The sequence below is a fragment of the Amblyomma mixtum genome, chromosome 3, assembly GCF_055824585.1.
Source record: "Amblyomma mixtum isolate Tamu chromosome 3, ASM5582458v1, whole genome shotgun sequence".
Classification (NCBI taxonomy): Eukaryota; Metazoa; Arthropoda; class Arachnida; order Ixodida; family Ixodidae; genus Amblyomma; species Amblyomma mixtum.
Window position 1 is genome coordinate 255,709,427 of NC_143014.1, and position 25,947 is coordinate 255,735,373.

Consider the following 25,947-nt stretch of genomic DNA (forward strand, 5'->3'; position numbering starts at 1 on the left):
ATTTTTTTCCCAGTTCATTCCTCCGCTCAATGCATGTCGACATTTTGTTTTCGTCCACCGTAGAATTCTGCTGCTTTTCTTTTCTTTATCAACGCATGAAACCGGCCAGAGGAGGTTATCTCCTTGAGTTGCGACATGTTTAGACTTGGGCAAACGGCCTAAATGTTTTATCTCTGCTGCCCGCAACCCTCCTGTTGTTTCTGGAGTGAGTGAGCCGCGTCAAGCGCCTCGTTCCACTTTTGCACACATAGGTCGCTCTTCCTATCTCACTCTCAGCGTCGCCTTTTCACTCAGTTCAGCCAGATCAGGCAATAGCTGCGCGCGCAGGCACGGTTTTTGTTTCTCTGCTTTTGTTGCACTTGACATCCTTTCCAGCTCTGACCCGCTTCACATCTAGAGTGGCAGACTTCTAGTCAACAAGCGCTCATCTGTAGCAACATTATACTCGCATATTGCATTTCTCCTTGCCTGGAAGCGTACAGCAGTGAAGGTAAGTCCATACGGGTATCTTTTTTTTCTGCGCAGAGTAATGAAACGAAATTTTTTCGGGTTCCGTTCGTATTCGGGTTCAGTTGCATTTTAGCTCCGTGTAAAATGCCATCCCTGTTCGGCACCGTTCATGCAGGTTCTGAACGTAACATGAGCATGACCCGTCCTCTATGCCACTTCTTAACTGTCTTTAGAGTTATCATAGGTGATTAAAATTAAAACTAGGATGAGTAACATTAGTACCCATGGTCTGCTGAGAATCGACACATTTCAGTGTGTTTCCAAATGCTTTTTAAGCTGACAGCTCTATCCTAGGAGAAGAAAAGTAATGAACGGAAGACCTGACGCCGTTTGGAAACACATCAAGGAATGTTTTCACTCAGCACAGAACGAATTCTGTATTCCAGGTGGTTCTGTCGCGGAAGTAGTATTTTCTGATGGTAGCCGATGTCTTTACTAAATTATTCATTATTTATTACTTACTGATCACACGCAAATATCCTCAGTATTAGGTAGTACAGTGCCAAATCAAACCAGAAAAAACGTTCGCAGTGTTGCGCATCACCGCCCTGCCATTGCTGCATGTGGATTGTACCGAACTGTGAAGTATTAGAATGGGTTTTCATCAACAATGCAAAAAGACGAAGTTTTACGTCAACATATGACGCTGATTAACTTACTCTTTGCTCCAAGTATTCTTACTCAGTCAGTCAGCCAGAAAAACTTTATTACAAGAAAAGGAAAGTAGGTTGATAGGAGGTGTGGTGTGTTGAATTTGGAGGCGGGTTAAAAGTCGTCTACCTGATTCGGTTTGTGCCAGTCGTTATGTTTGACTAGTGAGATTGGCTTATTTAAGCTCTTGATATGTGTTTGTCATACCAAGGGCGAGTAATCTTGCGTTAGACGTAGCAATGGGAAGGTTCAGCGCACGTTTATCTATTTTGCGAACAATCGCTCCGAGTTTGATTTCGTCTTGTTTGTGTAAGTGTAAGTATGGTGTCGAGTATAGAATACGACTGACCACAAACACATGCGCAAGCCGTAGGGGATGGCGGATTCTCAAGCCTCTCTGTTTGTTGGAGACTCGCCTGATCATGCGTCCTACTTGTTCCCCTATGGTTCCCCTGTTGTATGGAGTTTTCGAATAGGGGTAGTATTGTGGCATCTTTGGTGCATATGTATCCCTAAGACCCGGATTTCTGGTCTCTCCGGTATCGGACCGTTTTTCAAGTTGAGCTGTATTGGAAACTGTATTTTTGAGTACCAGCATATGTGTACATATTCGCATTTTTGCGAGGAGCATTATAGTCCACAGTGGGCAGCATAGGCTTCAACTGTGTTTGCTGCCCTTTGCAGGCTGTTGTGCGTGTCGTTCCCGTCACCTGCTTCGGCGGTGGCCCATGTGGTGATATGGTCCGCATAGAGGGCATGTCGAATGTTGCGGATAGCTTTTATTTTGCCGGGAGATGCATCATGGCTATGTTGAAAAGAAAAGGTGAAAGTACTCATGATGTGAACAGCGCGAACTACAAGGGACAAGAAAAGAAGGGACACAGGACGAGCGCTGTTCCCTGTGGAGCACACCTCGTTCCCAAAGTGTACGGTCCATGTTCCGTATCTTGAATCTCTATGTACGCGTGCCTATCAGTTAGGGATTGCTGAATGTACTTGTAGGTATTCCGTCCGCAGCCTACTTTTTCGAAGTTGGCAAGAATGACGTCGTGTTTGACGTTATCAAAGGCCCCCTTATGGTCGAGTGCCACCACTCTCTTATGGTCGTAAGTATATGTTGGGCCCCAAGAATTTCTTTGTTGAGTTCTAGTAAAATATCCTGTGCGAATTTGTGTGGTCGGAAGCCATGCATCGTATCCGCGAAAGGATGTTTCTGTTCTACATGCGTCGACAACCGATCCCTCACCATTTTTCCATGAGCGTGCCCGCACATGAGATGAGGGATATGGGCCTGAAGTTGTCCGTGTTGATTTGTTTTGCTGGTTTAGGGATGAAAGTGACCAGGGCTGTTTTCCATTCCATGGGGATAGCGCAGTGCTTATGTATTCGAGGAGAGAGTTATGAGCAGTCTCGGGCAGGTTGGCTAAAAGATTAACAGTGAGACCGTCATTCCCGGGGGCAGTTCCTCTTTTCATTTTTGAAATGGCTGCTTGTAGATCATGCATCTGGAAGGTTGCATCTAACCAAGAATTTTCCAGTCCTATATACGCAGTAGGTACGGTAATGTATTCTCTTTTTGTGCATAAGTATTGCTGCTGTAGTGTGTCGGCCAATTGGGTGATGTCTCCTTGAAAGGCATGGCTTGCACGAGTCATATGTTTCTGCGTTTCGACTCGCGTTTGCATTGGATCAATAAAAGCTCGGAACAAGCGCCATGTGTGTTTGCCTGACATTTGCCGAGCCATCTTGTTGCAAAAATCAATCCAGTTTGTGGCGGCGAGGCGTACGGCGTATTCCGCCGCCTGCTGAGTAAATTCGGCGATTCGCAATTTAAGCTTTCGGTTATGCTTCAGCCTTTTCCATCGGCGCGTGAGTCCGTGTCTGGCCTCCCACGGATGCAGTAGATGATTATCCACTGCAGGGACCACTTCCGTGATGGCGAGCGTATCCTCGTGTTGTTTAAGCTGCGTGAGTGTATGTTCTGCCCATTTTCCGTAGCCTGTGGCTGGAGCGTGTTGCGAAATTTTTGCCATTCGGATAGGCGCGCTTGAGCTCGACGTTTCTTGAGCGAGTGAGTTCGTATTGTTGTGCTTATGAGATAGTTATCACTACCTAGGTTTTCTTGTGTGTTATGCCAATCGAAGTGTTGGATATTGCGCGTGAATGACCCGGCCAGTGTCCTTGGTGCCTGTGTTTCCCTGCCTTGTCGGACACAGAGGGTCGGTGTCAAGAGTGAGTCTCAGCGTGGAGGCGAGCGTTGCTAAATGTCCGTCTCTGGCCGTGTCCTTTGTGTACCCCCATGTTGTGCTAGATTCATTTAAATCCCCTACTATGAGCAGGGGATCCTTGCCACCCGTAGTGCTTTACTGAGAAGTTCGGAGAAAGTTACTTGTTTAAGACGTGGTGAGCAATAAATGTTAAGAGCAGACTGCAGGGCCCAGTTTACGCATGGGTAGAACTGTGATCAAGACATACGAGTAGTCTGCGTTCACTTTCAAATCTATCTTATTGGCTGTGAGGCTTTTGGGCACGTGTGTGCTCGTGAATTTGACATTTAAGATGGTGCTATATGCCGATAGTGTTATGCCGAGGTCAGATTCCTGTATAGCAATTACCGCCGGCATATCTTCTAATTTCTCTAAAAAGCGCCTCAGATGAGCGCGTTTCACGCGATTTTTGAGTCCCCGAGTATTCCATCGTGTAACTGTGATTGGTGCGCGCTGTAGCATGGTGTGTGTGTTTTGTCCTCGCGGTGAGTGCCGTGCCATGTTTAATTGAGGCTAGCGGTGTTCGCGTTTGGGTGAGGGCCCTCGAAGCCACTCATTTGCATCAGAGGTTCGGGGGTAAGCTTCACAGGGGAGGTTGGGCCTGCATCCTCTGTGTCCGAGTCTAATGCCGATCGATGTACTTGAAACGTTCGGGCGTAGTCTTTAATGAGTCCTGCTCTGCGCAGGCTTCTGCGGTTTTCTGCAATGTATTCCGTCACCATCGACGGGGTGACATTAACTATTTTAGCAAAGAATTGATCTATGGCCGAGTCAAACATAGCTCTAATTTCTGCATTACTTTATCTTCGAGTACCTCTCAATTAGTTCTCATTTGTGCAAGGGCCTCTATGTCACTTTCCATCTCCTCTGGTAAGTGGTTGGATGGTTGAGGGGGCCCTTTGGCGAGTCTGTCCTCTAGGGCTTGAACTTTGAGCATTTGAATTTCATTTTGTGCCTTCAGCGAGTCTATTTGCTTTCTATATTCTGCCTCTGTCTCTCCAGCCTGGATTGTTGGGGTGGGGGTTTGAGGAGATCGTGTTGGGAGGATTAAGAGGGGGCTACAGAGGCCCAACTGTTTGTTGCCGCGCCCCTTGCTTTGCATCGTCTTTGTTGAGTCCAGGCAGAGGTTGAAAGTGTTGTTCTATGTTGCTATACTTCAAGGTCATAGGTTTGGTTGGCACTTGCTTTGGATGTTGTTTTTATGGTTGGTGCTGCCATCTGTTTTCAGTCTCTTTGAGTCCCTGCTGCGGTGTCGTTCTTGGCATCTACTGCGGAGGGTCTTATAGTTGCGGGTGCATTCTCTGCCACCCCCCCACCCCCCCAGCATTTCTGTGGTGGATATATTTAGCTGTACACGCTTGTGAATTAGTGATGTCCGCCTGTTGACAGACCGCACATTTTCGTTGCCAATCGTGCTGGGCTCGAGTTCCCTCTCTTCCAGTGGGGCTTCCAATCCGCAGATTCCACATTTGTTGCTGGGTCCTGGACAGGTGTCTGCTCGATGTCCCACTGTTCCATATTGTGCACAGAGGTATGGTGCGTCCGTAAGGTCTCACCATGTTCACTGTCTGGTTGTACTGAACAGAACGCGGCATAGTTGTCCTCACAAAGGTGATCACTACTACGTTAGTCTTCACTAGCTTACGGACCTCAACGACCTCTCCGCCTCGCCAGGTTACACTTTGTTGAAGAATTTCACTGCTTTCCCATTTGCCCACAGTTATCACCAAGAGGAACACGTCGCCTGTTGTCTTAAGTTGGCCATACACCGGCAGTGGGCCCTTAGGAGTCTCTATTTCAAATTCTTTGAGTGAAAACTCCGCCACCCTGGGTATCGGTGTGCCGATTGCAATGAGATTCTGTTCCCATATCGGCAGGATTTTGAGCGTGTTGGTTGCTGGCTGGTCATTTAAATATGTTGTTAGGGCTTTGTCTAGTGTTCCACTTGACAGGATGTCTTTCAAGGTGACCGTAACTCTGGGGTTCACAATGATGACGATGTCTTCCGGAGGTGGTTTCGGGAGCGGTCTTGGCTTTATTCATATTTCTGTAGCGGGTACGTGTTTTTCTTGAGGTGCAGCGGCTGGTAGCTTGCCGGGTGAACTCATCTTTTGTCCATAACATAAGAGTAGCGCAAAACCAGGACGACGGACAAAAGGGGAGAGAACACAGACCAACAACACCCCCCTCCCTTTTTGTCCGTCGTCCTGGTTTTGCGCTACTCTTATGTTATGGATCAATACCGACTTGCCCAAATTTCCACCCTGGCGAATCATCTTTTGTCCGCCAGCTGCTGCTGCATCCTCGTTCACGTTCGTGCCGAGCGCGCGGCGTTCGATGAGTTGGCTTAGGCGGGCGCTGTTGCGTTCTTTTAGGACTGAGTTATTTTCCGCTGCTGCAGTACCGGGTGTGATAATCACGGACCACTGCATATTGTCGGGATCGTATCCTCTCTGTACGTTCAGTTCAGTCATCTTGCAATCTTGGGGTGCAGCCTTGTCCTAGCGGCTTCCAGCCGCAGTTAGGCTTAACTGTCCCGTGTAACTTGGTCCGTTTTCGGATGGAGAAAGAAGTTTGGAGGAGCCCACCTGAGAGCGAGCGGTCTCTTCGTACGCCCAGTGTCTTGGTGAATAGATTTCCTGCAGGTCCGGTGGGGTTTGGTTCAACTTTCAGCCACTACGCCATCTAAACTGGCGGAGCCGATGTGCTGGACGTCCCCTCGCCAAACGACAGCATAGAAGCGCTCTCTGTTCTTAATTAAAAGAATTGCTCTATCACTAGCACCATCTGTCGGATCGCATGCCAACCTCTTAATGACCATAGAAATTCGCCATGTGGCAGCAGCAATCGAAGTTCTCCTTAAAGAGTTAAAATGATATTTGGACAAAAACTTTTATTTTTCCCGAGAAACGTATAGGAAAACGGTCGCTATGGCCAATAGTGAAGAATCCGCTGTCCGAGAACTGTGACAGCAACGCTTACTCTGGTGCCATGATAATGAAGAAGAAGAAGGAGCAGCGTGACTAAAAAATTTCGCTGAAGTGAAAAACCACTTTCTTACACGACCGTTAAGCTGTCACTGACCAGAAGCGTCTGGAATCTGGAATTGGTGCTCCGGCTGCGACGCTGGGTGGCTTGTATTCCCACTGGCTGCGCGCGCTTGCATCGGCCGTAGTGGTCACGACTGCATCCCCAGCGCTCAGTGAGTGGCCAGACATTTTTATTACAAGATCCATGCCTCTGCTTGTGCAGGTTAGATGTCTTGGTAGGTAACATAGGATCTTGAGAGTGCGAAGTAGCAGCTGTAACGCCTAGAAATTGGGAAGCGTGTCCTGCTGGGCGAAGCCAGAAAACAGGGGGGAGATCCACTTGCCACCTCCTGTAACAAAAAGAGCCTGACGAGGAAGAACTTGGAATAGGAGCAAGTGAGTACAAGCGTTTCATGGAAGGTTAAATACCATATCAACTGATAACAGGGAATTGCCGGTCAGTTAGTAACATGGTGTGTTGTTTGGAAAAAAATATCCCTCTTAAATGTGAGATCAGTGATGAAACCAGAGGATGAGCCAGTTCAGGCGAAGATATTTAAGTGGCTGTCTGAGGTGCTTCATTGTCCTTGTTCTTCTACCCTGAAACTACGCGTACAGGGCAAATCCTCTGGCGCGGTCTTCTACCCTGAGCCCTTGATCAAGGGTTAAGCGTCGCTCGGGGACTGAATTTCACGATCTACTGCATGGGGTTTTTCGTTCCCTGCGATACCTTGTTGTCAAGGGACCTATGAAAGAAGTAAATGGAGAGGGGTGGGCTGCTATGAAGCTGGCCAACCATTGGTGAATACTTTGAATACCTGTCCTTTAACATCAAGTCCGAATCAACACACAGCCCCTCCCCCCCCCCACACACACACACATATCGAGTGTTTCCGCTAGCACTTTCAAAAATTGCTGAGCATACGGTGGTCGAAAGAGGCTGTCTGTTGAGAATCAAACTGTCAGCCGCGCAGGTCATTAGTAATTCTTAAAATCATGTTTAATGGATAATTACTTAGCTGAAATTTACTAATTAAATTATATTAGAAGGCTGTGGTGGGTGCGCCGATGTTGCGTTCGTGTCTGCGGGCAAGATGATGCCAGATCGGTTTTTAAAACGAAGAACAGGTCGTCCTCTAAAGTCCTGCAGCACGAGAGAATCTGGCGCTTTTTTCTGCACAACACCAAAACACAGCGTATGAGGCGCGCAGTAAGTTCACTGGAGATTCAACGACCGCTGGTAGGGTGATGCGAAGCCTACGGCGCGCCATTCGAGCCACCCGCACTGTTCTACCCCTCGTGCACCTTGTTTTCCTTTGTCGCTGTCAAAAACGTTGGCACATATAACTGGCGATGACTACCCTTCTTCTTGCTCCTAGCTACGAAGCAAAAAAAGCACATGCGGTAGTGTGTTTTTATGGTTCCAGTCTGCGTGGCAAATATACCTTCACCGTATTCTATTAAGCAATCCTCGGTCTAATTACGAGCTGTTTTTTTAGAGAACTAGCTGCTCGAGGAAACGGTTTATTGATGAAGTAATATTCTTCGCAGCTGCAAAGCCAAATTTATAAAAATTTTCTGCATAGGTATTCACAAAGAGATGCCTTTTTTTCAGATGGAACAGTATCGCTGCATCGTGCAAGACACCATCGATTCTAAAGCCGAAGCCCTCACTGCACTGGGAAAATACCTTTGGCGCAATCCCGAACTTGCGTTTGCCGAGTTCAAGGCCCATGACTACGTCACCTGTTACTTGGAGGGCGAAGGATTCCAGGTAGCGCGTAATTACGTGCTGCCCACGGCCTTCCGTGCTGAATATGGGGGTATGTGCCGTTTTATGCAAGAGTACCGCCCCACGCTGTAATAGTGCACGTTCCGGCACTGCTACCTCGCGTTCGCGCGCTGTTACCTGAAGGGCGGCACTTCGAACATTAAAAAAACGCGTACAGTGGCTCGACACCATTTTTTTTAGCATTCCTATTACGCATGTATAACGACAGGGGCCCTTCAAGAAAGCTATAATTGTAGACCAGTTTCGAGAACAAAATATGCCGGGCAATTGAAGGAGAATAAAAACACATAACAGGTACCCCTTTATCAATCCCTTTTAGACTAAACTCTTCAGTCAAACCTTCTTCCATTCATGTAATCATCCTCGTTGGTGCCTTGAGAGAGAGTAATAAGAGCATCAAAAAGGTCAGAGCGGGAAACGCGCAAGCCCCGCGCGTACTCGGAGCGCGTACTCGGAGACACACTGCTGTAGCACAACCAAGCACTGCCTTTGGAAATTGCCCAAGTGAAGACGACCATGACAGGAATGCAAAAGGGGGGGGGGGGGGGGGGTAGAAACACAACAGCCTTCGCGCGGCCTTCGCAGACACGGGGCATAGTAAGCATGCAGAACACAAATCTGGTCATCTACCTTCAGCATATAAGCATATATAGTGTTTTCTCATTTTCACACGTAAGCAGTCTAAGATGTAGCTTATTATTTTTTTTATTTTTATATGTCTCTCTTTTTCTCCACACCGGGTGCGGCAGCTGCGGCGGTGCAGCCTGTGGCGTCACCTGTGGGGCGAGGGCTTTTTGCCTGGCTGCGCCGCCTTGACGTCACGTATGGTGCGCGCCTCTGATTAACTCCGCGCTGCACCTGTGCTTCAGCTCCCGCTCTCCCCCGTCGGCGCTAGCAAAGGTCAAAGGCCAAATAGGCTTCATGCATCGGATTTTGACTGGAGTGGGTTCCTCAGCGCTAACGCACTGAAAGGCTCGCGCTCCCATGGCCCTCTCCGCCCGTACGCCTTCCCTCGCGCTTTCTTCCTCTCAATGCGTATAGGACGTTCCTAACTGGATGTCGCAAGAACAGCTGCCGTTATAAATTTCAACCAGCTTTAGTGCCTGGCTTTTTATGTACTGAGTCATGCGCAACCATCTATTTCAGGTGGAGACGTGACAGTCGTTGTGCTCTGCGAGTACGACGCCCTCCCCGGCCTTGGCCACGCCTGCGGTCACAACCTGATCGCCCAAGGCTCGGTGGCGGCGGGAATCGCGGTGAAAGAGGTCCTGCGACGAGCGCCGCTTGCTGGCAAGGTCAGCATCATTGACGCACAAAGTGACAGGATGTTGTTATATCAGCGAATCCGAGGCTGTGCCCCCGAGCAAAAAAAAAAATATGTATCGCTGCGTCACATGGGCGTCTGGCCTTCTACCGAGAGGACGCTTGGTGCTTTCCGTATCGCGCCCGCAAGGTTGCTCGTACGAAATAATGCCCGCCTGAAAGTTTACATTTTCTGTGTTCGAAGTTAGTAGCGGCTCGGCGGCTGGGTACCGCAGGGACCAGGGGACGCAGTAGTGCATGCTGGCCAGAAGCTCGCATTCTCCATACATATTTCTCTTCACAGTGCATGGTTGAATTCAACAATGAATATTATGCGTTATTGACATTAACATATAGCGCATTAAAATGAAGATAAATTAATTTACTCCTTTAGTGTATGCATTTTAAATAGAAACATTACTGATATTTCTAAACAGACCTTCTAATTTTTTTTTTCTAAACATCATTTCTAACTACAAGGTTTATGTGTCTAATGCAAACTTTGTTAAAATTATGATAAATATTTAAATGTTAAGCTCATGAAAAGAAAAAATATTTTTTTAAATTCTGCAGTATACGAAATGTCGTCTATTGCATGAAGCGCCTGAAAGTTTCAGGGCTCTCATTTAACAATGCTTCGAGCTACACATATGTGTTTTCTTCCTCGTGGAAGAAGGCTTTTTCTTGGAGTTGTTCAAAAAGCTGTTTTAAGGAGTTTTCGTTACTGCAGCCTTCTTCGCAAAATATCTCCAGTAGTGTCAGGTTGAGGCCGCATAGTGGAATGTGTAGACGAAGGTAGTGCAGAGTGAAGAGGAGGAGAGTGGCTAATCAGAACTGGTGGGGGCAGTCAGGCGGAGAGGAGGAGGCGCGACGGCCGAACAGAGACGTACAGAGGGTGGGAGGAACTCGCACGCTCTATACGTCAGCAGCGGCGTCTACTCCTTGAGTTCTTCACACTCGCGCTATACGGAGTTTTCCTGTCTCTGAAGCTGTTGGACCTGTCTCCAGTGAACGATATCAGTTTAAACCGCCACCGATAGAAAAGGGACCAGTGATAGATTCTGCCCTCTCAGTCAGCGATGCAGAAGCCCGCCGAGCACAGCGGGCTGATCTTATTTTCAAAAAACAGCGCACCCTTAAAATCCGAACTGAGCAAGACACGACAACACAGCACTGACTTTAACAAGTTCTTTTACTGGAGAGCGACACAATATATATATATATATAGGAAAAGTGGGCGGGAGCAGTAGCTGGGCTTGCACGCGACAGAAAGATGCGCTTCTTTCCTGTCGTCTCTATCCTTTTTCCTGTGAACGTCTTTTTAGCGCACAGCCTTCAAATATGAATATGTACCAACTAGCCCGTCAGAAAGCCCTACTAAAGATAACAAAGGTAAAAGAGGCAGGCGATAATTTTTTTAAACGTCTTTATTTCTGCATTTAGTAGGCCGATACCTTGCGGCAGAACTAAGGTGCTTCATGGAGGGTGGGGTGGGGGAGTGGTTAAGGGTGGGGGTGCGGATGGGGGGGGGGGTGGAGGTCGGAGTGCGGGTGGGGGACCGGTGTCCGCTTCTTCCTCGAGGTAGTGTCGTCCCGAGGTCGGCTCCGCGAAGTGATGGCCTGGCCCTTCATCTACCTTGAAGTAGGAACGAAAAGTTCGCCAGAGCCGGAGTGCGTCTGATGGCCCGATGTGCGATGGCGGATAGACCCATTCCTGCAGGGTTCCAGGTCCAAGCCCACCCAGGGACTTGAGTGCTCTCTCCCGTACTGCGTCAAAGGTAGGGCAGCTCCACAGGAGATGTTCGGCCGTGCCTCTGGCAGGGCACGTCGGGCACTGAGGAGTCGGGTATGAGCGCGGGTTTATGAGCTGCAACTTCGCTGGTGATAGAAGCTGGCCGGTCTGGGCTCGGCGAAGGAGCACTGCCTCCACTCTCCGGAATGCGCTATGTGGACGGCGATATAGTTGCTCAGGGTTGGCCAAGTGCTGGAGTATGCTGCGACGATAGCGTTGTGCGCGATGCCATGTCTCCGCCCTATCCATATGGGGCGACGACGGGTGCACAACGTCATCGGGAGGCCAAGAAGCGGAAACGAATGTGGGTCCAGGCAAAGGTGCGGAAAGAGCTGCTACGCGCGCTGCCTGGTGTGCCTTTTCGTTTCCAGTGATTCCTTCGTGTGCAGGAATCCATTTGATAATGACAGTGTAGCCCTCCTCTCGCAGGCGACGGGCTTCTGTTCGAATAGTGTTGAGAACGGCAGAGTCAGCTCCCCCTGCGCGGCAGGCGGTGTACGCTGCTTGTGAATCTGTGTAAACATGGTAGGTGCAAGGAGCCGGATCTTGTGGCAGGAGATAATAATGCCGTACCTGGGAACAGACTAAAATTGAAGGGCGAGTAAAAGGATGGAACGGGTAGGCAGTAACAGAGTAACAAAAGACAATATGTGATGACAACGTGAAAGCAAAAATGCAAATAAAGCAGCCAAAAAGGCCGTTAAAACAGAATGAAAATAAAATGCAAAGAAAGAGCCACAAAAAAGGTCGTTAATGGCAAAAGGAATAAAATACCCAATTCCAAAAGGGCCAATAACAGCTAGAAGCCGAAATACAGAAGCCCTAAACTTTAAAACTTCGAAATTAAGGCAGGACGACCTAACTACACTTACTCAACCTCGCTCAGATAGTCTAGTTCCCGTTTTGTTAGAGCTATCGAGGGTGTGCTTACACAATCTTCGCCTAGCTTCAGAATGTGGGCGGCTTCTGTGACTTCCCGTGTGATTTGATGCGCATTTCCAGCGATCACAGTGCATTCATGAAGAAAGGGCTCGCAGAAACGGCTGGGGCACATTAGGCAGTGGACTCCCGGTTTTCTCTTTACCATGTTGTAAACATTGTTGCAATGCTCCATATAAGACGATCATTGGGGCAACGGCCGGTCTGCCCCACGTAGACCGTGACACAGCTCAAGGCAATTTTATAGACCACACCAACTTCGCAAGGAACGAAAGGCGCGTGGTGTTTAACTGGGCAGGTTGAGCCTCGCAGAGCTGGGGCGTTCACTCTTCGACAACGCTTGGACAGCTTGTCGGACGCCGCGAACACAGCATGGAAACCTGCCTTATGCCCGATTCTTTTGAACGTTGTGTTGCTGAGGTGCCTTACGTGCATACCCAGGCCACCAACACGAGGTTGCTGTGGGGCCTTACCTGCATACTCTTTCTCACAGGCTCACCGCCCTTCCCTTTTAGTCCGTTGTCAGGTACAGCATTGTTATCTCCTGCCTCCTTGACCTTTGTTATCTTTCTGCCGCCTACAATCCCAGCATCTGCTTCCGCTTTTTCCTTCATACAGGGTGTTTCACGTAACTTGAACCAAGGATTTAAAAAAAGCGGTAAACCACAGCCCGCTGAAACCAACGACACATTGTTCGCTATCATGTGGCGCTCCTCAGGATATTTTGACTGCGCTTAATTAGTTAATTAACTAAGATGTATTATACAAATTTTCAAATATTCTATTTAGTGCCAAGACCGTTACGTTAGGTTGTAGAGCAGGTATATAAACAACCGATCCAGTTTATTATAGTATCGTATCTCCTACGGGGTCCTTTTTTCCGGCATCTAACGAAAGCCCGCGAAATATGAAAAAATACCACGCGACTACGCTCGTGCGCTACCAAATTGCAGCGCTCTCAACGGCGCTTTGAGCAAACGGAGCGTTCCCGCTAACCGTGGCGAAGCGAACGGCCGCCGCTCTTAGCAGCGGCTTGACAGTGCGTCAGCACTTTCCGCAGCGGCGCGCAGAAGGGGAGAGGAGCCCTCGTCCTCGCCTCCTGTGAACCTTTGGACTTGCAGCGGTGCTACAGAATCCCGCTACATGGTTGAGAAGCCAACCACTTGGGCTGTATATTTTTTGACAGAGACTGCACATACATCCGCGTGGAGTTGCAGGCGAGCGCCGATCACTTGCCGCGCTACCTTTTGTGCGCTTAGCACAGCGAGATGCACCGCCCGCTGACCGTGGCGAACTGAACGGCCGCCGCGCCGCAGCGGAAAGTGCTGACGCACTGTCAAGCCGCTGCTAAGAACGGCGGCCGTTCACTTCGCCACGGTCAGCGGTCACGCTCCGTTTGCTCGCAACGCCGCTGAGAGCGCTGCAATTGGGTAGAGCACGAGCGCAGTCACGTGGTATTTTTTGATATTTCGCGGGGTTTCTTCAGTTGCCGGAAAAAAAGGATCCCGTAGGAGATACGATGCTGCAACCAACTGGGTCGGTTGTTTATAAACCTGTTTTACAGCCTAACGTAACGGTCTTGGCACTAAAATGAATATTTGAAAATTTGTATAATTCATCTTGGTTAATTAACCAATTAAGTAAAATAAAAAAAAATATTCTGAGGAGCGCCACATGATGGCAAACAATGTGTCGTTGGTTTCAGCAGGCTGCGGTTTACCGCTTTTTTTAAATCCTTGGTTCAAGTTACGTGAAACACCCTGTATATTATGTCGCTCTGCAATAAAAGAACTAGTTGAAGTCAGCGCTGTGTCGCCCTATCTTGGTCAGACCGGTTTATGGATTATGGGGGTTTAACGTCCCAAAGCGACTCAGGCTATGAGAGACGCCGTAGTGGAGGGCTCCGGAAATTTCGACCACCTGGGGTTCTTTAACGTGCACTGACATCGCACAGTACACGGGCCTCTAGAATTTCTCCTCCAAAGAAATTCAACCGCCGCGGCCGGGATCGAACCTGCGTCTTTCGGGGTTGTTCAGTCCGGGTTTTAAAGGTGCGCTGTTTTTCCAAACATGAACTATACCAACTAGCCCGTTCGACCACCCATGCGGGCTGATCTTAAAGGGATACTGAATCAAACTGTTGGAACTGCTCTTTTGCTTGTAAACAAAAGCTTGACTGCTGCAGTTGATAAATCCGACGAGCATTTTAGCGAAAAAAGGGGGAAAGCACGTTTTTTCGCGATTTATTGCCGTATCGTTGCACCTGGCGGCCGCCTGTGGAAGCTGAGACTACACGTCAGAACACCCACGAGCCCACTGTTCCCGCAGGAGCACGATTGTCATCGCTACCCACTCGTTTAACCAGTTTTGCGCCGGCCGCGTTGGAGGTTGGGAGCCTTATCGCTTGGTCTACCCGAACTGCAGTGCGACATCGCGCTTCGAATGACGCGAGGGTGTGATGACGTCATGCTCTTCACGTCGCGCCGTCCGGGAGGGCTTTGCACGTGCTCATAAAACATCTAAAATAAAGCTATCTGCTGAAAAATATGCGCAGTGACGACTAGTTTTCGGTGTAATCACATTCCGAGAATCTATTTTCAGCGTTTTTGTTCAGTTTTAAGATTTTGCTTCAGTATCCCTTCAAGAAGCCCCAAAGGGAGCGCCAGTGGCTTGCTGGGGAGCCCGCCACTCAACTCAACAGGGATGTCACTGCGGAGGCAGAGTCGCAAGCGACAAACGGAGAGTGGAGCCGACTGGCAGCGTCAGCTAACAACAGAAGATGAGTGCACGAGGCGCAAACGTCAGGCGGACTCTAATCCTAACGCATATAAGCCGCCACTTGAATCGCATTCATCGCCTGTGGTTTTTTCCCTCCAACGATTTTTTGCTGGAATATATTTGAAAGTACACACATGTAAACTAACATAGATATGGGTCTGAATTATGGACATCTCAAAAGTAAATGTGCAGTTAAATTCTACATAAAAATTATAAAATAAACAAGCAGTTCAGACAACAAAACATCGAAACGTTTATGGTTTACGGGTATTTAACGTCCCAAAGCGAATCAGGCTATGAGGAACACCGTAGTGATGGGCTCCGGAAATTTCGACCACTTCGGGTTCTTTAACGTGCACTGACATCGCACAGTACACGGGCCTCTAGCATTTCGCCTTTATCGAAATTCGGCCGCCGCAGCCGGGATCGAGCCCGCGTCTTCGGGTCAGCAGCCGAGCACCATAACCACTGAGCCCCCACGGCGGCGATACATCGAAAGATATAGGAATATCTAGAGAGGAAACAAGAGGGAAATATTTATGATATGCGAAGAATGTTTCGAATTTAAGTTACTAAAGGCTACGTATAAAAAAAATAATTTCCCTTCAATAATGTTTTCAGCTACATACGAAAGCATTTGCTTCATTGGTGCTCGGCTGCTGCCCCGAAAGACGCGGGTTCGATCCCGGCCGCGGAGGTTGAATTTCTTTGGAGGAGAAATTCTAGAGGCCCGTGTACTGTGCGATGTCAGTGCGCGTTAAAGAACCCCAGGTGGTCGAAATTTCCGGAACCCTCCACTACGGCGTCTCTCATAGCCTTAGTCGCTTTGGGACGTTAAACCCCATAAATCAATCAATCAATCAATCATTTGCTTCAAAAAGCTCTCATGCCGCTGAACGAAACAGATCCATGATGTTGACACATACCGACATACAGCTTCCAAAGATGTCCAGTGAAATGCTTTACGGAGATTAACTGGTGAAGAAGACCACAGAACAAGCTGGAATCAGTACGGTAGAGATGCAATCGTAGGAGCTCGACGACGTTTTGGTAAATAAACAAGGCATCCAATGACGTTCCTCTTCACTTGCGATATTTTTATGGCCGATCAACTTCAGCGAAACACTTGGTGAGCGCCCAAACACACTTATTCGTCTGGACTGATATAGCACCATTGCATTAGTTGAGAAAAACAGCCGAAAAACATCAGTTCATCTCGTCATCTCTTTTGACTTCAATGTACGGTGCCATAGGCTCCACTGTACAGCGCTGTGTTGGGGGAGGGTCAGGTTTTTGGGTGTCGCAAGATGGGTATCGCTGCAGAAATTCCGGGGTCAAGTGTTGGCCACATAATGTCGACACGCGAAAAATGGCGACCATAATACTGCGAGCGTCCCTATGGCACCTTAGGCGCCGCAAGAAATCAGTAAACAGGCAGCTGGCAACAAAGGTTCTCGGTGGACAGCAGTTGATGTTTCGGGCTGCTTTGTTGACGCCTTCATCGGGCTAAGTAAAACCAGTCTATCTCACATCATCCTAAGGCTCCCTGTGGCTACTAGCACTCAAAAAATTACCTTGAGGCCCAAAAAAATCCCGACACCGAGGTCCTTTGCGAAGCGGTCCAGCTATCACGGATTTTGCTATGCTTGCTAATCAGACGCGCACAGCGCTTTTTAGTCCTCTACCAAGATTCACCGCTTCGTAGCAAAGTTTTTAATTGCTTGAAACCTGTAAATTTACTTCCTAGGCTATATAACTGATAGAATAACAAGTCTAAAACTGCATCGGTAGCTTTCAAACAGCACGCTCTATCTATGGGTCACAGCTGACCCATGCTTAATGGGCATGGTGAGGTAAGAGTTAAGGGTAAACCAAGCAGGCTTTGCCTTGTGCCTATCCTCGGTCTATTGCGTCTTATTTGAACATAAGCAGGTTTTCTCTATTATTTATGTTGTTCCTTTTCGCGTCCTTCCTCTGACTACCTCTGACTAGGAAAAAAAGAAAACCTCTTATATAAACGTTCGCTAGCGCAGGGAGGCTTCCCTACTGTCCCGTGGCCATGTTCATTTTGTGCTTTCAGGATCCCACCGTCGCTTCCACCTTCGGCAGTGCTTTCTCAGTGTTATGCGAGATCAGTGAGAATATGGGTTTACTTTCGGACATCAATGAACTTTTTTTCGACGAATTTGGAAATTATCTGAGCTTTCAATTTGCTGTACACCGGATTCCGACCTGTTCGTGTTTCATTTATACCCAAACCTGGCAAAAATTAATCAAGAGGCATTAAAAGAACGAAATAAATAATTGCCTCGCCCGTGAAACTATATATAGCAGCAGTCTTAAAGCCAGCCAAAAAATTAAAAGTGGGCCTGAGCCAAGAAATATTTTCAAAAAAAAAAGAAAAAAGGTGTCTACCATCATCAGCGCAACCACAGCTAGGGAACGGGTCCTTGCTGGAAGATTGATTTATAGAAAGCTATTTATTCTTATTCAGTGGTAATGAGAAAATTAATGATGAATCCTTTATACAAAGTCTATCGCTGTTGAAGAGGAGAGGATGAGATACTGGTTTCGCGGGTCCAGGATGTGTAAGTTGGTGTCCATTCCGTTGTGCTACTTACCCGACATGCTGGATCACTGAAAAATACTAAAAACGGTTAACCCCCCCCCCCCCCCCCCCTTTCTGAATAAACTAGTTTTCTCATTTTTTTCTTTTTTATTAGAAGACTAAATTACAGGTATGTAGACGTTGGGAATGAGTAGTAAATATATGTACATGACTGAAAGAGTTGTAGTGTATGTCTGTGAAGTATTTGAATATTCAGATTCATTTTTTGTTTGAAATGAGTTGAATGTAGTGCCAAAAGATAAAACTAGACTAACTATCTAGAAAATATGTTACGAAGAATGAGCTGCGTACCCTTTCTTGATTTCTTGTTTCTTTCCATTCATTTTCTTTTTCATTCTTCTTGTTTCGTCCCAAACTACTAAATACCGCTATTTTTTGTGTCTTGCTTAGTTCTTTTGCGTGCTTGGTGCCACTGTTCGTGTGAAGCTGAATGATATGGGAGGAAAACGATGTCAGCTACAGCGTCTGCTGTGCCCCATTCTGTGAAGGTCAGAAGAGCATTCTGTATTTGGCATTCTAGGCCAATGAAGTGTCACAGTGTCAATACCGATACTATTGCCCTCTTTCTGCTTTAAATGGCCATTCGTATGAGAGAACAGTGAATCTGTCCTCTTTGCCTATTTCTCTTTTTTTTTTCCCCGTCCTTTCCGCTTTTTTTTCTTCTTCTCTTCTACGGTTCTTCTTTGGCTTTTTATCCGTCTGATTCCTCAGCCTAATAAGACTTTTCCCTCTTCTTCCCTGCCTTTTTTTTGCTCCTGTCTCCTTTTTTTCTTTTGTTTTTCTTTTCATGAGTAAAAAAAGGCTCAGTTACAAGTTAAATATAAAATGAGGCCCAAGAACGCCGGTTTCGAAGATAATGGAGCTCTCGATGAAGCCTAGTTGAGTTTGTATTGCCTTCGACACAGGGGTGGCCTCCACATCAGGAAAAGGCCTTCCATCTCCGTAAACCGTGATGTCTGTGTCCGCTTTGCGGAGGTGGAAGGCCTTTCCCCTGATGGGGAGGCCACCAGACCTCCCATCATTTGCTTCCATTCATTCATTCATTTCAAAGCCTCAACAGACCCGCCGCAGTGGCTCACTTGTTGGAGTGCTCGGTTGCTGAGCCCTAGAACATGTGTTCGATCTCGGCCACGGCAGCCTCGCTTGGTTGGAGGCGAAACACAAGGCTCCCGTGTAATGTGTGATGTTAGTGCCCGTTAAAGAACCCCAGGCGGTCTAATTCAATCCGACGCCCTCCAGTACAGCATCCCTTAAAGCTACAACAAACTACTCATGCGCAAATATGTTTTACCGATGCGAAAAGTCCCATCAAACAACTAGGAGCGAAAACATTGCGTGAGTATTTATATCCCCTTGCCAGTTTCCGGGTTTAAAACTGCCATTCGTCGGAGGCATGACTGAAGAAAGAGCGGTGCTCCAACGGCGCGGCCACGCTGCAGCGAGGGAGCGGTCAGTGAAGATCTGCTCGATTTGGCTGCACTGTCTCCAACAGCTGCGTAAAATTACGCAGTGATGGTGCGAGTGTACATGCGCCGCCAGTGCAGGCAGTTCAAGCGCAGCTTCGCACTGGCTGTTTCCAGTACGAATGGTCGAGTGCAGGCCTGGTCGTCTGCTCGCCACTAATTTGCAGTCAGCTGCGTGCCGCCCGCATCAACAGCCGCTCACATTCCGAATCGCTCGAAGAATTTTCTAACAGTTAATCGCAACGAAGTGTTGCCGCAACGAAGTGTTGCAAAGAATGGTTTCGCTTGTACTAAATGCACGATTTATGAATGTGCGCTTAAATGCTGCCACGGGATTCGACTTGAACGCTCAGGTTTGCAATCCTGACGCCACAAACAGCTACTCATCCCCTCCTTTCAAGAAAGAACAGCCACTACTTAGTTAAGACTGCGGTCATGTCTTGCCCGACGTACACATGCGCGCCGCCATATCACTTCACTGCATTTCAGAGAGTGTAAGTAGTGCTGCTCTAGTCGGGTTCAACTTCAAGCAACAGCACAAAAACACAGACGGGACACATAGAACAAGAACACACAACGAGAACCCAACAAGCCCAAGCTGCTGCTCTGGGTGATTACATTTCTTGTACCTCGGGCTCTTTTCAGTGTTTTACTCTCGACTTCGCAGCCCTTATAGCCCTCACTGTCAACGCTGTTTGCCCAGCGAGAACCATGTCGTTCTGCGCACGTATGAAGATCCTTCCCCCAGAATTGATAGCACATTTTGGAGGTCATGCTCCCTCTGACAGCAACGGTCGCAGAAGTGCGAAGATTTTGAAGTCAGAATGGTACCGGCAGGCCCGCCTGTATAGAGACTGCTTACTCCTCCGTCTCATCACCAACTACTGGCCGTGGAGAGACACTTCACGCGCCGTCGACAGATACACCTAGGCTATGTGGAGCATCATCTTGCCTAAGCTGCGCGCCAGCGTCACTGTGAAAAGAAGCGGAACGGTAAAGAAGCACCTGGAAATATCATCCACACCAGAGGGCTCGAATCGCTGCCTCACTCGGTCAGGGAAGTTTTAAGCCATGGTCCGAAGTACGCTGTGGAGCCGAAGAAAACTACACCGGAACTCCTAGCCATGGTACGACAAGTGGCGCGGGCGCCTACGGAGCAAGAAAGTGGCAGGTGCGTCGCAGACGGAGTGGACGTGATCGCGGGCTGCAAGTTGCGCAACAGAGGCCTCGCTGTCGGACGCAGCGCTCGTTGTGTGTTCTTGTTCCATGTGTCCCGTCTGTGTTTTTTGCGCTGTTACTTGAAGATAAATAACCAACAAGCCCAAGCTGCTGTTCTGACTAGTTGGGTACTTTTCCAAAACGATACGGAATTGCAGTGGGCTCGCGCTGCACTCCTTGAGATGGTGCAGCAAATGCAGCCAACTCGGACAGACCTTGGTGCAACAGGACGAGAGCGCCGCCAGGAGCAGCATGCGCACAGTGCGTGCCATCCGCTGATTCTACTGATGTTTGTACGGAGCAGTGCCACTCGCACGACAAATTTCGGACCTCAGTCTTCGCAGATGCATTTTTTTTTCGTTATTTAGACGTTTAATTCTAGGTAGCAAGTAGCTTTCATGCCACTTCCTCTACAAATACGTCCATTTACGAGTGCACAGATGTGGGTCGTCTGCTCGAGCAAAACTCCGGGCGCGTTCCGAGGCTTAACCGTCCGCATTAGACCGCGCAGTGGAAGTGCGTCCAATGATATGTTGCTGTTTCGTGACAAGCGATCTCTTATAGAGTGGTCGGCAGTTCAGCTAACGGATGTATGACCATATGCTGGATCGCCTCGCACGTTCTGCACTGGGCTCACTGCGACTCCCGAAGCCTGCTTTCACCTGGTAGTTTTTAATCTTGTGTGCAGTTTGCTATCGCAAGAACTACTGGGGAATACAGGCGCAGTGAATCTCGCCCGGAAGCGTAGCCTGTTTCTCCAGTCTACTGAATCTCTGTGAGGAAGGAAATTCGACCTTATCAGAGTCAGCAAGGCGTGCTCATGAGAACACGATGGTCGGTGGTTTGCGTTAGCTGTATACGTTTGCTAGGGCCTCGAATAATAATGAAAGACAATGTTGGTATAAACAGCTGCCGTCGAGCTACTCTATGAATGCCCTTATCCACTGTTCCCTATGAGGCTTCCAAAGCCCAGTCGCGTGCGCGGGCACACAAGACCGAAATGGTGCAGATTCAAATGGCCTAAGCTTGAAGCATTGCATATGTGCGTCGACCAAACAGAGCGAGCACAAGTGGCGCTGGTTGTATTTTGCTGGTTCGCTTTGAACTTTCCTCTTTTTGTTTTTTTTTTTTTTTGTGATGCAACCGCGCAAAATTCTGATGCCACCGTTCGTCGTGCTGCGCTCCAGGTGGTGTCATACGGGTGTGTTTGTGTGTGTGGGGGGGGGGGGGGGGGGATCAATGTACCTAGGAACAGAAATGCTTTCGCATTCCCACAAATAAGCAGTTTTGAGTGTATCTGCCGAATTTTTCTTTTTTTTTTAGTGTTAGAAAGAATGCGTAGTTACTGGGAATCAGGTGCGGTGAATATGATGGATGTTCCTGTAATTTGAAGCGTTGGTTTGGAATGGCAGTCATTTCAACGTAAGGCCTATGGCTGAGCATATATTTGTGAACAAAAAGATGCGCCTGTGTCGACTTTCCATCAGGTTCCTCTTGGATGCTAGCGCATAATTTCTGAAATAAGGCCGGTCTATGCCTCCTTGCTACTCTGGCTCCACCTTCAGAAAAACTAAGTCAAGAAATAATGCGAAGGCGTTACTTCTTTATCTGATATCTTCATCCGATACCGATATTTCTTATTGATATTGATGCTCCTCGTTGTTCTGACTATGCTACTACCCCGCCTTTGACACTGATTTTACGTTATTTGTTTGCCTTTCTTCCTGCCATTCATTTGTAACACTATCAGCTCTCCCCTATTCTTCCCCCTTATAACCCCCATCCCCTTCCCCCTGTGAGGGGTAGCAAACCAGTGCCTTCATCTGACTAATTTCCCCTTTTCTTTTTCTACCCTATGTCTTGGCCTGATGTAGCCTTGTTCAGACTGTGTTTTGCCGTTTTTCCCTGCGACCTTCATCTCGCTGACTCTGATTTTGCTTCGGCTTTTTTGACACTATTCTCGCTGTGCTGGCTTTTAGATATGTCCCGTTTTAACCCTTGCTTCCTGTTACTTTGTTAATGTCACCAGCTGCGGTTCCTTTGCCAGCGCCAGTGTTTTGTTGCTGAGTGTGCCTAAAAGGTGATTTTCAGTCCGTTTAAGGCATGACGATGTGTTTCTGCGCACTCCTTGTCGTTCCTTTCATGATTTGCTTGTTTCCTTTTCTCATGTGAGCAGGATGTTTGATATGGATGCTCGCTCTTGTTGTCGAAATAAATGTTGGTGGTTTCAGCACCTGTCTTCCCGCTCGTTCAAAATGCATGACTTCGTTAAAAATGACAGACACCACACGCGGAGCATTAGCATGAATAAAACTTAAAGAAAACCTAATGGTGTAAAAGAAATGCGCTATTCTGCTGTTGTTATGTCTTCAACGCTGCCTCTTCGTATAGCAGCAACAAGGCGCATTTTTATAATCGATTTCTATTTAGACGCGTTAAGAGTGATGCAGAGTCATCGCAGACCAATTCACCAGGCCATTACATTTCGTTTCTCACAACGGAAACTTTCCCCATGGCGTAGGTCGTGTTATTGGGCACACCGGCCGAAGAAGGCGGCGGAGGCAAGGTGCATCTGCTCAAGGCAAGAGCCTTCGAAGGCGTTCATGCTGCTTTAATGTCCCACCCCAGCACTCGCAACGTGGCAGCCTGTGGCACTACGGCCGTCGCCAAGGTAAATTGTACTTCCGCTGCTCTATGGAAAGCGGAAGACTGTGCTTAAGTGCTTAAACAAAATGAAGAGAGTGAGCGAAACGAGAGCGGGACACTCTAAACGAATCGCTCATCTCATTATAAACGGTATGTTCAAATAAAATAAATAAAAATAAACCTTAAGGTTTCCACATGTACCAGGGTTAACGACATCCATTGTAAGGTACTGAAGAACACTCTCCGTCTCCAGCCAAATCCTGTTCCCAATTTTTCGCCAACCTTTATCATAAATCCTACTCCCTAAGACTGGATAATATAAATATCATTCCTGTGCTTAAAAACGGAGAAGGAGATTTATCAGAACTCTCCCGATCATTTTCACTGCCATGCATCGGCTGTAAGTTACTCGAGCATATTATCGCATGTGAGATTCTCGAACATAATATATTTTCCTCTGCTATTCAGCGCGGCTTCCGCAGAGGATTCCAGTGTGACAAGCAATGCTAGAAATAGCGTCTGACTGTAGCCGATGATATTTACCACATATTTTACCCAACCTAGGGTCTCAATCTACTCTATCCGCTCTCCGCGCAGTGTGGTCGAAAACCTTGAGCAAAAACAAGAGAGGACACCTAAGCTCCGCCTCAAGGGTATGGCGCGATAGCCTTAATGGGTTAATGCTCATATATGCGGAATTGGTCATTCTCTACTTTGCATTTGTCGATCACTGGGAGTGTTCGCACCACTCCTGGAGCAGTAATGCAGCGGTTAAGCGATGCGCCACTGCAATGTAGTAGCAGGTGCTGCCACCGGTGGGGCTTTGTGAAGCCAAGGTTGCTCTTCCCGAGCAACCTCTAGCGACCAGTCATTAACTCCACTGCCACCTACCACGGTCGGCAGTTTTCTTACTATCCGGTGGGTAAGTTGTGATGACGCCGCAAGGTCACGTGACCTAGGTCGCCTACCTCCCACCTAGATTGCTTCTCTAGAGATTTTTCGTTCATTTTTCGCTCACGACCAACGACGCCGGCTTTTGTGCGACACGGAGCCCTTAACGCTCTCGAGTTAAAACGAAGCACGAATTTTGAAAAGCTATTGCAAATCCTCCACTGCACGCTACAACCCAAATCACCCGCAGGGATTGCTCGCTCAATAACTGTGATATGAAGACTTGAGCCCTCCTAACTCTGCCAAGTTCTTAACAAGGCACGAAAATAGCCCGAATTTTTCATTCCTTACTTAATAGCTCTCCATACAACATTAGCGGAGCGTCCAGTCGCGCTCACTACGACTTGGAGCTCATCGGTGGTGACCGCACGGCGCTTCGCTCTTTGCAATGAATGCACGCGTCGGGATGCTAAGCACCAAACACGCACAAGCAGCACAAGGTACCCCATTCGTTCGGATCCCTAGCTAAAAACCTTGCTTTTCAGACCTACTGTGCTCGCAGTAATTCGTGGACTGATACCCTGTATTGTGTGCCGCAAGTCGTTTGGAACGCGGAAGTGTACAGGCGCGGACAAAAGTAAACGGAGCACGCAACTGTCTTCGAATATTTTTCACGCTTCACCTAATTGAAATTTCCAGCAGTGGTACGCGCGTGCTGGTAGAGGAGGTTGGTGGGCTTTCTTGTAGACAAACAACGCTTCTTCATTACCAATGGAGAAAGCGTGATTGCACTTCGAACGCAATAGCCTTCTCCGTTTACTTATGGCCGCGCCTGTACATATCAAACCTTATGTGCACGTCTTTCCAACAGCAGCTAAAAGAGTGCAACGACGTTTTCCCCGCATATCGCCGCATTGACCTGCCAACATATCTTCTTTCACGCTCGCTGAATATATATTTTTTTCTTATTCTTCGCAAATTCCATGCACAATAATGCCCCCGTTGAACTCCCTTAAACTGAATTGAAGCTATCTACTAAAAATATTAGCTGCATGCCGGATATTTTCATAGGCTTCCGTCTGGAAGTTTTCATGTCTTTTTAGTTAGGTTATATCACATTAGATTTCCGTGTTACTGGGTCGACATGAAAGCATTAGTTATTTACTCCTATACTTTAACGCAGTATACGGTAACCTACAAGGGACGCCCCACCCATTCGGCAGCTTCGCCATGGCAAGGTCTCAATGCTTTGGACGCCGCCGTCGCTGCTTATTCCAACGTGGCGATGTTAAGACAGCAACTCCGGCCGGAGTATCGCGTCTCAGGTAAGCCCGTAAAGCGGCTTTAATGGCTGCTACTGAATGCAGTGGAACGACAGTGATGTGATTGAACTTCTCAGTTGATTTCACTCATATACCCCCGCACATCAGGAAGTTTTCAGACTGCATTGTTTAGGACCATGATTCAATGGCGTATCTGTCGCGTAATTTTTTTTTTTGAACACTGACAGTGCCGATTACCGATAATACGTCTGTGCATCACGAGTCACATGCTTGAGCCACAATCACCGCCCACCGTTATCATGAATTTGGGACAGCAGCTAACTAGCGCCGCTAAGCATTGCGGCCTATGCCGCTTCAATAGGACGTGGTATTTTTTGGCATAACTAATTGTAAAGGTAGGTTCTGTATAGGTGTCCTGCCACACACGCCAAAGGCAGCGGATTCACGATGCCGCGCCTAACGTTTGTGCCAAAATCATTCAGAGTTTAAGCAATGGGCGTCTATGGAAAAAACGAAAATTCAGAGCTCTTTTAGGGTGCAGAAACATGATTTTTGAAGAATCTATTACTCCAATCACTTTTTTTTCAATGACTTCAAATACAACAGGAACTGGGCTTCCCGTTATTCAATACCGCGTTTGTCGAAACAAACAAGGGCAAATTCCAAAATTCACACTTCCACAACACGGTTGCTCCATCTAACGTTGCGGGGCTTTAAGTACTGGTTGAACTTGTCGGGATTTGTTTTTTTGAAAGTTG

General features: G+C 47.8%; 1 protein-coding gene across 1 annotated transcript in view; it reads left to right on the forward strand.

Moving 5' to 3' along the window:
• The first annotated feature begins 207 nt into the window (after nt 1–207).
• Nucleotides 208–25,947, forward strand: part of LOC149354448 (xaa-Arg dipeptidase-like) — a 45,438-nt gene continuing 19,698 nt past the window's right edge. The window contains exons 1-5 of the mRNA XM_089583319.1: nt 208–490; nt 8,073–8,280; nt 9,396–9,544; nt 22,891–23,040; nt 25,090–25,231. Coding sequence (XP_089439445.1) covers nt 8,073–8,280; nt 9,396–9,544; nt 22,891–23,040; nt 25,090–25,231 — 649 coding nt within the window. The 5' untranslated portion in view covers nt 208–490. The remainder of the gene's footprint in view (nt 491–8,072; nt 8,281–9,395; nt 9,545–22,890; nt 23,041–25,089; nt 25,232–25,947) is intronic.